This window comes from Equus quagga, unplaced genomic scaffold, assembly GCF_021613505.1.
Source record: "Equus quagga isolate Etosha38 unplaced genomic scaffold, UCLA_HA_Equagga_1.0 153_RagTag, whole genome shotgun sequence".
NCBI classification, from domain to species: Eukaryota; Metazoa; Chordata; class Mammalia; order Perissodactyla; family Equidae; genus Equus; species Equus quagga.
This window is the reverse complement of record NW_025796915.1, coordinates 5,449,802-5,466,109: the sequence shown is the minus strand read 5'-3', so window position 1 is coordinate 5,466,109 and position 16,308 is coordinate 5,449,802. Positions and strand designations below refer to the sequence as shown.

The window sequence follows — 16,308 nt, the reverse complement described above, 5'->3', positions numbered from 1 at the left end:
TGTATGGAAAAACCTCCCTGAAGGGGTGGTGGGGTAAGGTGCTGACCTAAGTAACTTTGTAAATGAGTCTGCAAAACTAAATGCAAAAGGAATTACACATAAACATTGTGTTTTAGTTGATAGAGTCGTTTCCCACGGGGGTACAGGTTAAAAATTCGGATACCACTATGCATGTATTCTGGAATTGAACAATTGAATGATGGCTGGGAGATGGTGGGAGCCAGATTTCTCCTGGTGGGAGTAGGAATTTACAGATAAGCAAGGGAAGGACGCTAGAATGATCCTTTTGGTAATAGATTAGAGTTTGAGACAACAGTGTGAGCTCATCTTTAGCTTAGTATAGACACAGATGGCTACATGGAGAAATATTATAGATATATGTATACACACAGGTTAGCATATACACATATATTTCTTTACTTTGTCAGCAGAGAACCTGAAAGAAACGACATCCCAGTAGCAAGAAGTACACTTAGCCAGCAGATCTTTGTTTCTAATACCATTTACAATAAAAGGAACCATGGCTCCTTGGAGAAATGGCTGATTCTAGGACTGGGATAGTAAATATATAATATGAATCTAGAGAATCTTATAGTGCCAGAAAGTAAAGAAGTGCTCAGAAAAAAATCCACATTAATGGGGGTATGTCAAAGGAACATAGGAGCCGACTGAAAGAGCCTCCAATGGCCAAAGCTGGAACAAGTTGAACAATAAGATAAGTAAAATAGTTTTGGATTATAACCCAAAGTATAAAATAAATATCCATAAATTGAAACTGATATAAATAAATAAATGGGGGAAAAAAGACAAACCTTCTGGGAAGAAGAATTCCAAATAATTTATGTAGATACTCTGCCCTCAAGGAGGGGCAGCTGAACTTCCCACTCGCTAAGTTGGGGCTGCACATGATGACTTCCTTCCAAAGGATTCAGTGTGGAAAGAAGGGAAGGGAAGACTAAATGTACATTGGAGAAAACGGAGAAGCACTACCTCACCCAGGTTCTCAAGGCCAACATGGACAGTGATAAGTCATGTTAATTAATAGTATGTACCTCAACCCTAGTCTAATCATGAGAAAAGTATCAGACACATCCCAATAGAGGAGCGGCCTACAAAATAACTGACTGGTATTCCTCAGAACTGTCAAGGCCATCAAAAACAAGGAAAGTCTAAGAAACTGGCACAGTCAAGAGGAGCCTAAAGAGACAGGACAACTAAATGCCATGTGGTGTCCTGGATGAGGTCCTGGAGTAGAAAAAGGACATTAGGGAAAAACTAAGGAAATCTAGATAATATATGGTCTTGAGTTAGTAAGAATGTATTGATATTAGTTCACTAATTGTAAAAACTGTAGTATATTAATACAAGATGTTAATAATAGGGGAAACTACATGCAGAGTATATGGGAACTCTGTACTATCTTCTCAATTTCTCTGTGAGTCTAAAACTGTTTTAAAAAAACAATGTCTATTAAAGAAATGAAAGTGCTGTTTGAAGGTCTCACAATAACCCAGTGGTTTCTGTCTCTCCTGCAGTTTTGAGAGTGTCTGCTGCCTTGCTGACTCTACATCTCTCTCAGACATCACTTTTGATGGCAATCCAATAGCTCAAGAGTCATGGTACAAACACACTATCCTTCAGAATATGATGCAGCTGCGCCAGCTAGATATGAAGAGAATCACGGTGAGAACTCTTCTAAAGTGCTTACCATGTTGTTTTCCTTAGCATGCATTAAGAAATTGGCATGCATACTCTTTGCTTGAAATGCTTCTTAATTTTTATGAACTGTGGATTATCATGACTGTATACTTCATAATTATAATTGCAGATTTTTTTACCACCTGTCCCTGATTCCAGTTTCATTGAATAGGGCTTTTTAAATTCCTAATCTTCTATTTAAAATAATAATCATGCTTATTTCTCATTCTTGCTTAGTATCTAATTGATAATTTACTTTGGAATGGATGAGTAAAAATTTCATTGATAAGTTCAATGGTATAATGGTTAAAAACATGGGTGATGGAGCCAGACTGTTTGACCATTTTCTAGGCATATGACCTTTGGCAATTTACTTAAAATTTCTATATCTCATTTTTCTCAAAGTAAAATGGGAATCATAATTATATTATGTCATAGGGTTGTTAAGATAAAATAAAATACTAAACCTTAGAACAGTATGAGGCTCCTAGGAAGCATCATAGGGAGCTGTTGTTTGTTATTGTTATTATTGATACTATGCCTCTCAAAGTAGCAATCTCTTTTTTTATTCACTCTGTCTCAGTGTTAGGTATTTTCTACACTTAGATGTTTTGATATGGCTCCTGAGCTAAGTGAAATGCTGCATATGATACCCCTCTTTTAAGGTGTACAATGCACATTAGCATATTACAGACTCCAAGAAGTTCTGTAATAAAGAAACTTACCTTAATTTGTTTCATTGCATCTCAAATTTATTTGAATATTTTATTTTCTCAGAAAATACCTATTAATAATCTCAGTTTGGAGGCCAACTGGTGGCATAGTGGTTAAGTTCACATGCTCTGTTTTGGTGACCTGGAGTTCACAGGTTCAGATCCTGAGCATGGACCTACACACTGCTCATCAAGCCATGCTGTGGCGGTGTCCTACCTACAAAATAGAGGACAGCTAGCACAGATGTTAGCTCATGGCCAATATTCCTCAAGCAAAAAGAAGAAGATTGGCAACAGATGTTAGCTCAGGGCCAATCTTCCTCACAAAAAAAAATAAATAAATAATCAATTAATTACTTGAAAAAATCTCAGTTTGATAATCTCTGATCTAAAAAATATCCTAAGCCTCCACCTGTTTTCCTACTTTTAAATTCTGCTAATTTTAATGTGGATTCTCAGTGATCAGCTGGGTTTATTATTTATTAATTGACTCATTGGCTGTACACCAGTTTCACAATGTGTGCAGTTTACATTTCTACCTCAGCGATGTTATGGAAACCTAAGGTATTTAGCAGATAGTTAAAGTGTTGATGAATTCATGAGTACCAGGAATCTCCTAGAGTCCTGCCTCTCTCTTCCATCATAGAGATATGGTTCTTTGTCCTCTCAGTTTGTTCAGACCTACACTGTCAACACTGTTTTGTACTTTTACCCTTATCTCTGTCTCTTTCTCAATTAAGCATCTTTGGTACTTCTAATTGCTCTTCCTGTTGAGATTGAGATGAATGGGGTAAGAAATTAAGCTAACCCATTTATATAAATTAGTACTTAATTGTGCATTAGGTTTCTCATAGTGGATTTATGTGTCGCTCTTGTCTACCCAACTAAGGTATATAGTCCTTAAGGGCAGAAGCTGCTCTTCCTCCTCACCTGATACACACAGATGTTATATACATATTTATTTCCTCTCCTTCTCTCTCACACAATGATGAGAATACAGTCGTGTTCAATAAAGACTTGTTGATTGAGAGAAATTTACCTACTTCTATGCCTTAAATATAGGAAAATCATACTGTATATAATCATTGTCCTTGTATGTTCCATAGGGTGTGTTTACCTGTAAGGAAATGAATGAAGATCACCTGAGATGGGAGCAGGGCCAGCTGTTCTGCTAAATACAGAACAGCAATCCTTGCATATCCACTTCTCCACTTTTCAATTTTAGAAATTAAATTCTTTTTAATGGAAACAATCTGAAAGATATATAAAAGCTGTAAGTGGAGTACAAAGAACTTTTTTAAAACCATTTGAAAGCAAGCTGCTAACTCGATTCCCCAACAACCCTGAGTTTGTGTGTATTTCCTGCAAGCAAAGACATTCTCCCATATAAATACAATATTACCAACAAAATCGGGAAATAAATATTGAATACTTACTAGTATCTAATTCTCAAACCACATTAAATTTTATCAATTTTATCAATAATGTTCTTTATATCAGAATGGTCCAGTTTGGAATTATATATTGCATATAGATGCATTTTGTTGTCATGTATCTTCTGTCACTATTTTTCAGGAATAGTTCCTCAGTCTTTCCTTGACTTTCGTGACTTTGACATTTATAGATTATAGATCAGTTATTTTGTAGAATGACCCTCAATTCAGGTTTTTGTAAAAATTATTGAGGCCATATTGGCTTACAACATTGTGTAAATTCCAGGTGTACATCCCCATATTTCAGTTTCTCTACAGATTGCATCATGTTCATCACTGACAGTCCAGTTTTTATCCATCACCACACATATGTGCCCCTTTACCGCTTTTGCCCCATATCCCCTTCTCTTCTGGTAACCACTAATCTGTTCTCCTTTTCTGTGTGTTTGTATATCTTCCACATATGCGTGAAATCATATGGTATTTGTCTTTCTCTGTCTGACTTATTTTGCTTAGCATAATACCCTCAAGGTCCATCCATGTTGTCGCAAATGGTATGATTTTGTCTTTTTTATGGCGGAGTAGTATTCTATTGTTTTTTCAATATTTCTTTACAATTTTTAGCTGTAGATCTTTGGTATTAATATCACAGAAGTAATTTTGCATTCTTCTCATTGCATCCTATTAAGTGATGTGTAATTTATATTTATCCCTTTATTGATGATGTTCACTTTAATTAAGATGGTGTCTGCTAGGCTTCTTGATGTAAAGTTATTCTCTTTCCTTTTGTAATCCTATTCTTCATAAAATTTTCAATTTATTCATTTATTTGTGTCCATATGGACTCATGATATTTAGTCTCACCTTTTGTTTGTAACTTTTTAGCAACTTTATATGGAAACAATATACCATTTAAAAAACTTTCTAAAACAGGGTTGGCAAACAATGGCCCATAAGCTGGCCACATGTTTTTGTAAATAAAGTTGTTTTCTAACATAGTCATATCCATTCACATATGTATTATCTATGTCTGCTTTGATGCTGAAATGGCAGAATTGAGCAGTTCCTAAAAAAACTATATGGCCTACAAGCCTAAAATATTTACTGCCTGGCTAGAAAAATTTGCTGATACCTGTTCTATAACTATTTTTTCTCTTTAAAGATGCTATCTTGGTTAAATATTTATGTAATTTACTATATAAACATTCTAACTGGGGTGGATCACACAAATATTTAATGAACTTCTAGGCACTAGGGCTATGGATCCCAAACAGTGTGCAAGGATGCTGCAGTGAACTCACAGGGGCACTGTGGAATATTTTTAATTTTCAAGGGAAACACAGTGGTATTTGATATCTGTGAGACACTGAGAAAACTACTAGCTCAAGGTAGTTTACCATTTCAATGTTAGGTCACACTATTTCCCTCCATGGGATCATTCTTTACAAAGCTGAGCTTTCAGTGGTGGTTGTGATAAAAACAAATGCCATGCCCAAATCAGTAAGGAACGGGAAATGAAGGTGGCGGTGTCCCAGTTTAATTCCAATGTTTGAGAAGTTGTGTAATACTGTAGTACACATGTTCCATTGGTAAGTAATTGTGGTTATTTAAGAATGGTATACAATTTTTTTCTTTTAATTTACATGTATTATTATTTTTTCAAATGGCTAAGATGCTAAAGTGTGAATAGTTATTCAATTGTTTACTAACCACTTAGTAAATAGAGCTATAACTCATTTCTTTTGACTTAGATGCACCATGAAAAAATTCCTGAGACGCTCTCAGGCACCTTGAACTGAAAAGTTTTTGTGTGAGGGTCTGTATTAGACGCTAACGATAACAGATCAAAATCACAGTTTGTGCCCTCGAGTTACTTACAGTCTGGCGCAGAGGCAGGCATGCAGCCAGATTATACGGCAAAACGACAAGCTACTTAGATAAGATAGAACGATCGATAGATATGTGTGTGTGTGTGTGCACACACTCACACACAAAGTGCATATGCAGACACATATGACACAACGATATTGAAGAACAATGCACTCCTATGTTTACCAGAGAAATAGGAAAAGTTCCAAAGGAGAAAAGACTTGACTTGAGACTTGAAGAGTGGTGAAGAAGGAAGATATATTTGTGGGGAGTGTTCCAGGGAGAGAGAAGGCATCCAACATGCAAAGGAGTGTGAGAGAATATAGCAGCTGGTAGCAGTTCAACATGGCTGAGCATTGAGTGTACATGGGGGAGAAGAGCAGGAGAAAAGGATGTCTGATAGGCAAAGGGTAGGCCATGAAGGGCGTTTTATGTCATAATGAAGAGTTTAGATTTTTGTCTTGCACCTAATAGGAAGCCCTTGAACAGTGCAAGGTAGTTAAATTAGATTTGCCTATTAAAAAGATTGTCTATCTAGGTAGCAGTCCACAGGATGAACTGGGGCAGATGGGGTGGGTGATGAGATGAGAAGCAGGGAGATTAGTCAGGGTAAGAGCTTTTGGGGGTCTAATCCAGGGGAATAGCAAGACACAATGTGATGCCAATAGAGAATATGAGTCGCTGGCCTCAGTTCCTATTTTGCTTTTGTTATGTCTGTTAAGAAGAATGACTTTTAGATTATAAAGAATAAAAGTAAATGTTAATAAGATGAAAGTGAAGCCTAGGATAGGTGACTAAATAAGTTTTAGTCCAGACTCACCTAGAGCAGGGGCTGGCAAACTTTATCTGTAAAGGGCCTGTAAATAAATATTTCAGGTTTTTGGGGCAATACAATCTCTGTTGAAAACTACTCAACTGTCTCATTGTAGTGTGAGAACAGGAGAGACAATATATAAATGAAGGAGCATGGCTCTGTTGCAATAAAACTCTGTTTACAAAAGGAGGTGGCAGGCTGGATTTGGCCTGTGGGCCGGAGTTTGCCAATCCTTGATGGAGAGCATGGAATAAACCTAGTGAATAAATTGCTAGACCACTGAAAGTTAGATCTGAGAAGCAGTATAGAATAATAGCGTAGTTGAAAAGTAAGGTGAACTAATCTGTCTTTATCACAGAAGGAAAGAATATAAATTCCACAAATTGTGACAGTTAACTTGATGTTGGTTATGAAAGAATACTACATTGGATTGTTGAAAGATAGGTTGTGAGTGCTCAAGGAATTGATCACTAGGAGGCAGCATTACTTCACTAAAAACAGTTCACACCAGACAAAACTAGTTTTCTATTTTAGATATTATAAATAGACTCTCAGAGGAGTGCTATAGATAAATAGTGTTTTGGTGTTTATGATATTACTTTGAGTAAGTTGTATGACAACATGGGTGAGTAGGTCTGTGATCTAAGCATCCCTACAGAGCGTGGAGTGAGGATTAGTGTTAGCCTGGAGCGAGATCTGTGCTATGTGCCAGGAGGCTTTCTCCACAGGCCCATTCTATTTTACATTTTTGTTAAATGACTAGATGACAATCTGATAAAGTATGTGGATGACAGAAACTGGAGAAATTAGAGATCCTGATATATTGGTTGATCAAATCAGAACCCACAAGTAGTTTAATTGTCTAGAACAAGGTTTGTTAAGGTACAACCTATGGGCCATATCCATCCTGCAACCTATTTTTGTACGGCTCTCAAGATATGAATGGTTTTTATATTTTTAAAACATTGTAAAAAAAAAAAAGTGAAAAAGAAAAGAAAAAGAAAGAAGAATATGCAATAGAGATCTTATGTTTCTCACAAAGCCTAAAAGATTTACTATCTGGCCCTTTACAGAAAAAGTTTGCTGATTTCTAGTCTAGAAAAATAAGAAGAGTTAGCAAGATAAAAAATAGATAAATTGAAAATCCTGGACTTTACTCCATAACAACAACAACAAACCAATTCTCAGCACAAATGCAGGGTTATGGGAGATGAGACTCAGCAGTATGTGTGACTATGTCTTGCATTTGGAATTGATACGTTCAAATTGAGCTCATTGTGAGATGTGATTGTTAGAAGTCAATATGGTTTAAAGCAACATTCATTTATAGAAATAGAGAATTCAGAAAAATAGAGACAATAGTCCTTATTTTTTTATTTAATGGTTAGATTACACCTGCACTATTAGTTTTAGAGCGGTGATAACAAACGAGTATTTGCAGAGAACCTGGCACAATTCATTGACAAAGGAGAAGACATAAGGAAGTATTACAGTAGCCTTCATATATTTTCATGTCTGTCCAAAAAAAAAACAAAAGAGAGAAGAATAGACACATTTTGAGGAACTGGACCAAAGACTGTTGTACAGAAAATTCTGGGAGGCAGAATTATCTCCTTTTTATTTCTAAAACAGTATTTTGTGAATGCAGTCACTATTGTCACAATTCTGAAATGGACACAATATCTAAGGTTTTCACCTTAAACCCACATTTGGTTGGCTTAATATGAACTTATTTACAATTTGTTCCCCGAAAATGGCATAACTTGAGATGGAAGTGAGTTTCCTGTTGGAGTAGCCATTACTAATGCTCACCCATACGTTCTGGTTCTCCCCCTCTTTTTTGACACGTGGAAAGATATTTCCTTTCCTCTTGAAGTTAAGTGTGGTTGTTCAACTTGCTTTCACTGATGAAATGTGAACAGAAGTAATGTATATAATTTTCAGGCAGAAGCATTTAAAAGGTGATGTGTGATTTTCCATGCTTTTCTCCCATGTGGTGGTCATTGAACTGAAGATGCCATCACATCGCAGCACCTGGGAATACTTAGCCACTACGTGGAGAACAGTTGCAATGTTCTTTGCATGATCAAGAAATAAACTTTTCTTATTGTAAGCCAGTATAAGTTTTCAAGTTGTAATGGCAGTATAACCTAGCCTGTTCTGACTCCCCCTCCCCCCTAGTATTTAACAGCTAATATCCCTGGGCCAGTAGAAGTCACGTGACATGGCTTCTAATCTTCATTCTGACATTAACTATGACCCTGGAAATATCAGTTTTCTCTGTAAAAAAAAGATTGTTTGAATGAAAAATATGGACCATCTCTTCTAGACAAAAACTCTGTGATTTTAAAGTCTGTTTTAATATTTGATGTTGTCAAGGAAAACAATGTCTTTTATAACTATCTATTCTGAAGTTTAAAACACCACATTGCCATTCATTTTTTTAAATTCCCCATAATAAATTGCTACCCATATTAGGACTACCGTTATTTATTTTGGAGCAAAACTTCTTTTCATATAATATATGCATTGTTTTAGAGCCTTAATAATCTGCTAACAGAGTATAATCTAAGTTATCAAACACCTATTAAATGGCTGCAGTTCTTAATTAATTTGAAATCGTTTCTATATTGGGTTTTCGTGACAAACTGAAGTAAGGAAAAAAGTAGATTTTGTTTTGGTCCCAGATAGATTCTTTTCTTTTGCTACATAAAGGATATGGCTTTTTTCCCAGAAATTTGACTATTATCGTGATGATGCCAAAATTTTACAGTTTTTCCTCCCTACCAACAGATTTATAGCTTATCTTTACAATTAGAGGTTTATTTTTTATTCTAAGTTTAGTTACTCTATAATTATTTGGGGCTGAAATATAGTCATCAGATGCATAAATTTTTTTAAAAACACCCAATAGTTGAATTGATTTGGTGTATATCCAGTTTTCCTAGGTTTAGCTTTCCTTTTAAAGTCCTACTTTAAATAGCCTTTAATAGAAGCTCAAATTCTTTTTGAAAATCTGATGAAATCATCTCTTAAGTGTGTGTAGTGCGTGATCCGTGCAGTTTCCAGTACTGTTTGAATAACCAATCTGTTTCTAGTTCACATTTTATAGATGAGTCCACAATTGAACATCAATATATTTTGCTCTTTTAAAAAGTTGGTTCTGAAATAGATTATACTTAATAGGTAGCAAATCAGTATTTACTGAACAGAAGAGTTTAGTATAATTATTAATCCAGCTATTTTATGAAGTTCAGAATCAAAGTTCTGAATTTCTTATTTAGTTTATTTCTCCTCGTTACCTCTACTCAGCCTTTAAACATTAAAAATAACTATTTTCCATATTGTAAAAGATACTTCACCAGAAGTCACATTACATTTCCATTCCCTTTAAAACAAATAAATCATATGGCAGATTACTACTGAATTTTTACCTCTCCTTTTTCATCTTTCTAAAATCAGTAAAATACATTTAAATATAACCTTATTATAAGAAATACTACAAATCCCATTTCTCCCAAAACGTGGCTTCTGGTCCTGATCCTGGCATGGTCAGTAGCTGTGTCACCTTGTATAAACTGTTAAACTTCTCAGAGCGTTCATTTCTTCATTTCTAAAATTAGAGTCTTCTAATGGATGTACTTCTAGTTTCCTTTTTAACTCCGTGATAGTTTCTTTTGTGCATCTTTAATATGCTTTTTTAGTCTAGGTCTTTTCTTTGTTTTCAGAAGCATTTATAATACTTCTAGAAATACATTTTCATGTCCTCTTTGGTCTTCCTTAATTCTAATATAAAATATATACTGCTCTGGATAGACTAGATTATGTTACAGTAACAACTTCTCTAACTTTAGTAGATTAAAGCAACACAGTTTATTTCATGCTCATACTGCCTGTCTGTCCATAGTATGTGGTCTTGGAACTTTACTCTGTGTTGTCCTCATTCTAGGACCAAGGCCTTCAAAGTGACCCCATCTGGAGCTTTGCAGATTCTGTAGCAGAAGTGAGAGAGAGAATAGCTATATCATACCTGGTCTTTGAAAGCTTCCACTTGGAAGTAAGCACATGTCATTTTGTTCATATGACATTGGCCAAAGCAAGTCACATGATGACACCTAACTTCAAGGGGGCAAGAAGTGCTATCTCACAATGTGGCCTGGATGTGGGAAGACACAGAAATATTTGGCGAACTGCTCTTATGACTATCCATCATGTTTTAAGTCAAATGTTGACTTTTGGTAGGAATGTAAATTAGTATTACATTTATGGAGGGCAATTAGCAAACATATCAAAAGCCCTAGAAATATGTCTACCATTTGATTTATCAGTTCCAGTTTTAAGAAATTATTGAATAGATATATAAAGATTTATATTCAATAGTTCAGTCTTTAAATATACATTTATTGAGTATCTACTATGTGCCAGGAGTTGACATGGTCCATACTTTCATGGAGCTGTTTGGAGCAGGAGAGGGGAGAGACAGTACCAGAGATAATTAAAGATTTTATTTTTTTCATTTTTCTACCCAAAGCCCCCTGGTACATGGTTGTAAATTCTTAGTTGTGGGTCCTTCTAGTTGTGGCATGTGGGATGCTGCCTCAGCATGGCCTGATGAGCAGTACCATGTCCACGCCCAGGATTCGAACTGACAAAACACTGGGCTGCCGCAGCAGAGCACACAAACTTGGCCACAGGGCTGGCCCCAGTACCAGAGATAATTAAAATGAAACAAGTTAAGTGCTATGATAGCGAAGTCTAGGATGCTATGAAAGCATATAGGAAAATTTCTTCTGACCTATTTTCCAATTGACTGATTCTCTCTTCAGCTGTGTAAAATCTGCTCTTCAACCTCCCTCCATTGAATTTTTAGTTTCAGTTTTTGTAATTTTTCGTTTCTAAAAGAGTTCTCCTTCAAATGTGCTAAATTACTTTTCATGGTTTCCGATTCTGAAGATAGTTTGAAGCTTGTCTTTTATGAAGAAATTGTTTTCTCAAATTGTGACATCATTTTGAATGCCTACAAATCTTTTGATAATCAAAACTGAAAGTTACATGGTTATATCTTATTCTATTAAAATTTGACAATCTTCAGGGAAGAAAACATGATCCAGATTGTGCATACAGATCACAACTTTTAAAAATGTGCTTATAGTAAATATTGTAAGGTGATACAGAAATGATAAGACTTGAGTTAGGGTGTTAGGATTATGACTGATTTTTTTTTTAAACTTTCTAAACTATAATGTTATTTCATGGTTTTTAGAATTTAAGAAATTAGACTGGTCAAATCAACTTAAAAACAAAGTAAAAGTAATGATATTGATGGAGAATATTAGTATCAATGAAGAGTTTTTTAAAAGGCTTTCTCTCTTGTTTTATCATTTAAAAAGCTCAGATTTACAACCATAGATCAAATCAAAATTGTTAGAAGTATAATTTTGACCCTTTTTTATCTTCAAGGTAGAAAGTTTGTTAAGTCTTTCTATGTGGAATTTTAGTGCACGGTATATAAAGAAAAATTATACAAACCTGCTTTCCCCTTTTTTCTTTTTCTTCTCATTAATTTTTCTTTCTTGTGTTAGCTAGATTCATCTCAGATCCAGAGTTGGGAGTAGAGTTAAGAATGCATAGGTTTTTTAGAATTAGTAAGGAAAAAGAAAATAAAGAGGAACATACTAACTTTTCTTTGAGGGCATATTTTCTATTAGCAAGTAGTATGCCTCTCACAAAGAAAACGGACTTGCAGTACCAAAGATATTTAGCATTAAAAAAGATTAAATACTTAATAATACTTTTTAAAAATTTTCTTTTAGGAAGAAGAAAGGCGTATGGCGTCTGTTATAGCCAAAAAAGAAGAAGAGAAGAAGCGGGAAAGTCAAAAACAATCACTGCTTAAGGTATTTTCTCTGATGTCTGCATGCATGTGTGTGTACACATACTCAAACACTGAAGCGAGCTAGCGAGTCAGCTAGAACAGTCATTTCCAAACTTTGTAAATTTTTCAATCCCATCGTTAGAATGCTTTTTTGAAATAAACACCCCTAAACTTTATAAATTACCACCTATAAGTAAACTAGTGCTTCTGAAATACTATATAATGTACATTATAAAACACATGCAAAAACTAGAAACTTTAAAAGGAAGAGAGAAAAAATAAATATAACAGAATTTGCTATTTTTCTACCCCAGGGCATCGCCTTATATATTCTCACAGAACGTGCACTTCATTTTGGAAACCTCTGTGAGAGTCTGTCATCTTTACTGATAGATTTTAATGAGCTCTGCTACTTGGGGTTTTTTTAACGGTAGCTTTTTAAATTTTAAAACTTCATTAGCTTCTCTGATGTAGAGGTAGTAAAGATCTTGAGGAATTTAGGAATTAAAACTTGTTTTAAACTGGTTTTAACTGATTTAGCATATCAGATATTACTTTCCTTAAATAAAATATTTTCTTTTAAAATATTTTATATCATCTCAAAGTATAATAAAGACAGCTTAAAGTTTATAGCTCATGTTACGCTTCATACTATGTTCTAAAACTAAGGATATCACCCTGATTATCACTACTCATTCTTCTGTTATGTAGGTACTTTTCTTTTTAAAATTAAAATGGCATTCAGAATTCAAAAATGACTGGTAGGGATACAAAGTTGTATACAATACACTTAGGAAACAAGAGAACTTACTGGGGTGATGGAAATGTGGTGATCTTGATGGGGTATGGATTACACGGGTATATGCATTGTCAAAACTCACCAAAGAGTACATTTGAATCTGTGTGTTTTACTCTATGAAAACTACTCCTAAAATAACAAAAAATAAAAGCCACAACTTGGTCCCAAGCCCTCTCAGCTCAGGACAACTACTTCAAAAGTAATTAGAACTGTTCGTCAGTGTGCTGTAATTTTCTCACCTGCTGTTATCTCTAACCTGCTGACTCCTCACCAGCTTTTATCTGTTTTCTCTTCATCCGTTAATCAGACGTGCCTAAACCCTCTCTTGACACCTCTACCTTTTTATTGATTTAGCCAATAGGATTTTAGTCTTTCTTATGCTGGAATATCCCTATAGATTGGCCAGAAACACCTTGGTTTATAAGAAATATACAGTAGTTTTAGGCAATATTTTTTAAATGTGTAGGAGCAAGATTTACCATTGCCAGATAATACTAGTGGCAAATTTTCTGAATGATTCATTTAGAAAAAATATTATTTCCTATCATGTAGCTGCTGCTGTCAGATGAATGAGTGAATAAATGAATAAAAATATGTGAATAAATAGACTAAAGCTACATAAAGAACACTTTTGTGTGGGCCCTGGGCAATAGAAAGGAAGAATAAACTTAGAAACTCCATTGATGATTTAGCTCTAAGGCTACCAGCGTAAGTAAAGCCCCCATAGGCAACAAATTGTCGTGGACTCCACCTTTGAACCGAAAGGTTTTTGTTATGTATTCAGTTCAGCTGCTTGTTATCATCAGAGTTTTTGGAAAAGTGCCATTAAATTTTTAGCAAACGTGATTTTTAAATGTTTGGAAAATTTGTATGAAAACTTCAAAAAATGGCTAATGTTTCTCTTCAAGACACTAAAAGGGGCTCTTTAATTATGAGGGTTATTTAGCTTTAAAATTTTTCAATAAGAGGAAAAGCATGGGAAATCAGGAGACCTGGGTTCTAGCCCTAGCTCAGATTCTGGGTCATGATACCAAAAACCCTCAGCATTTGGTGGGGATTGTTTCACGTGACAACACATATTGATCATTAAGAAAATGGGGCGGGTGGTTATAGAGGGACAGGAAGAGTGTATCAACATGGATCTTTTGCCTTGTTGCTTTTCTATCTTTCTATTTTCCTTGCAACTTTGGAAATGAATGAGAATAATAGTTATGGTATATACTGGTGAGGTATTGCTTGAGCTATGAATAGACTCAAGTGGCAGAAGCTGAAATTTGGCGTCTTCTAAAATAATTGTCACTTTAACACAGAGTTGACAATTTATTGCCATCTAGCTTTAGAAACATGATTGTAACTGATACGCCAAATGCATCCATGATCTTTAAGCGTAAAATTTTCTTTGGGTACCCTCTCTTTTTGTCTTGCAGAATGTCTAGCCTTCTTTTGTTTTTTTAATTTTTTTTTTTTTTAATGAAGATTAGCCCTGAACTAACATCTGCCACAATCTTCCTCTTTTTTGCTAAGGAAGATTGGCCCTGAGCTAACATCCATTCCCATCTTCCTCTACTTTATATGTGGGAGGCCTGCCACAGCATGGCTTGATAAGCAGTGTGTGGATCTGCACCCAGGATTGGAACTGGTGAACCCCAGGCCGCTGAAGTGGAGCTCGTTAACCACTATGCCACCAGGCTGGCCAGTGCTTTTTTTTTCCCCTTGTCCCACAGATACCTAGAGTTCTTACGTGGCCCCCTGGCCAGCCAATGATACCTACCTGACCCCAGGTTGCAGTCCTTTTCTAAAATGTCTTCCCTTTCCCTGGCCCCAGGAAAAATATCCATTCTCTTAGTTAACCTGGTGTTGATCTGATTTTAATAACCCAAGTGAAAGAAGCTTAACTTTGGAGTGGGTATAGGAAACTGTTTGCATTTTCAGAGTAGCTTGTTATAAATTTGTTAACATGCTCAGTGGTGCAGAGATATTTTGTGTCTTTTTTCTAAGCACTGCTATATCTACCCCATTAGGAATATTTCTTTCTACCAACCCCCAGTCAGCCAGAAAACCAAATGCATGGAGTCAGCAGGATAGCCATCGTCCATCCACTCACTGTCCCTCCCTCTCTTAAAGTGGCCTTGGTCCTGAGTAAAAATAGTGGCATTGCTTAGATTGAGAATTTACTTGTCCCAGTCATCTGCAAATAACTGAAAGAGAATTCCTTAAGGTAGAACACCTTTTTTTTATAGATTTGGGGGAAAAAATTACAAAAGAACAAAAGATTCCTACTTGCTTCAGGGAAAGACATACAAAAATTTTAAAAGTCTCAGAAGTATATACATATTAAGTATAACCCTTTGAATTATATAGATGAATTCGAAATACCAAGCAATAGAAAAAAAGAACCCATGCTAAAAACATTTTTAAACACAAAAATAGAACTTCGAAAAAGTTTAGTTTTAATTAAGCTTTCTCATCACTTTTTATTCCTATCCAGTGCCATTCCTACGTGCTAAAATTTTAGATAACCAAATATAGGCAAAGATGTGGAACTAAATATAGTTATTCTACAAGTATATATTTATATATGCTCTGAGGGAATGGGCAAAGAATCTTCCTAGGAGCCTCGCCGGGCTCCGGGGGAGCCGGTGAAGAGGGGTCAGTATCACACAGCTGAGTTTCCAGTGGATGATCGTGCCCTTAGCAGAGAGGAGAGGCAAGTGTCTATTTTCAGCCCTCTGATCTAATTGACATGCCGCTTTAACACATTAACTTTGATAATGGAGACTTTACCAGAATAGTGATTTTTTTTGCATCAGTGTATATAGTTTAATTAGAAACGTTTCAACATTGCACAGTGTCTTTCAGTAGTCTAGATCTGCTCTTTCTCAACAGGTTTCTGTGAGAGAATGGAGCCCCAGTGCCCAAAACCAGTGGTTCTCAAAGTGAGGTTCATGGACCAGTAGCATTAGCAACACCTGGGAGCTTGTTAGAAATGCAGATTCTTGAGCCCCAACTCAAAAACACTAAATGAGAATGAAGTGAGAACCAGCACTTGGTGTTTCAATAAGTTCTCCAGGTGATTTGAGGTACTCTAAAATTTGAGAACTACTGCC

General features: G+C 35.5%; 1 protein-coding gene across 2 annotated transcripts in view; it reads left to right on the top strand.

Annotated features, from left to right (window-relative positions):
- The window catches only part of LOC124233040 (leucine-rich repeat-containing protein 49), a 137,092-nt gene that overhangs the window by 77,406 nt on the left and 43,378 nt on the right, over positions 1–16,308 (top strand). For both annotated transcript variants that reach the window (XM_046650057.1, XM_046650058.1), the window contains 2 exons: positions 1,536–1,683; positions 12,341–12,424. In XM_046650057.1, coding sequence (XP_046506013.1) covers positions 1,536–1,683; positions 12,341–12,424 — 232 coding nt within the window. The remainder of the gene's footprint in view (positions 1–1,535; positions 1,684–12,340; positions 12,425–16,308) is intronic.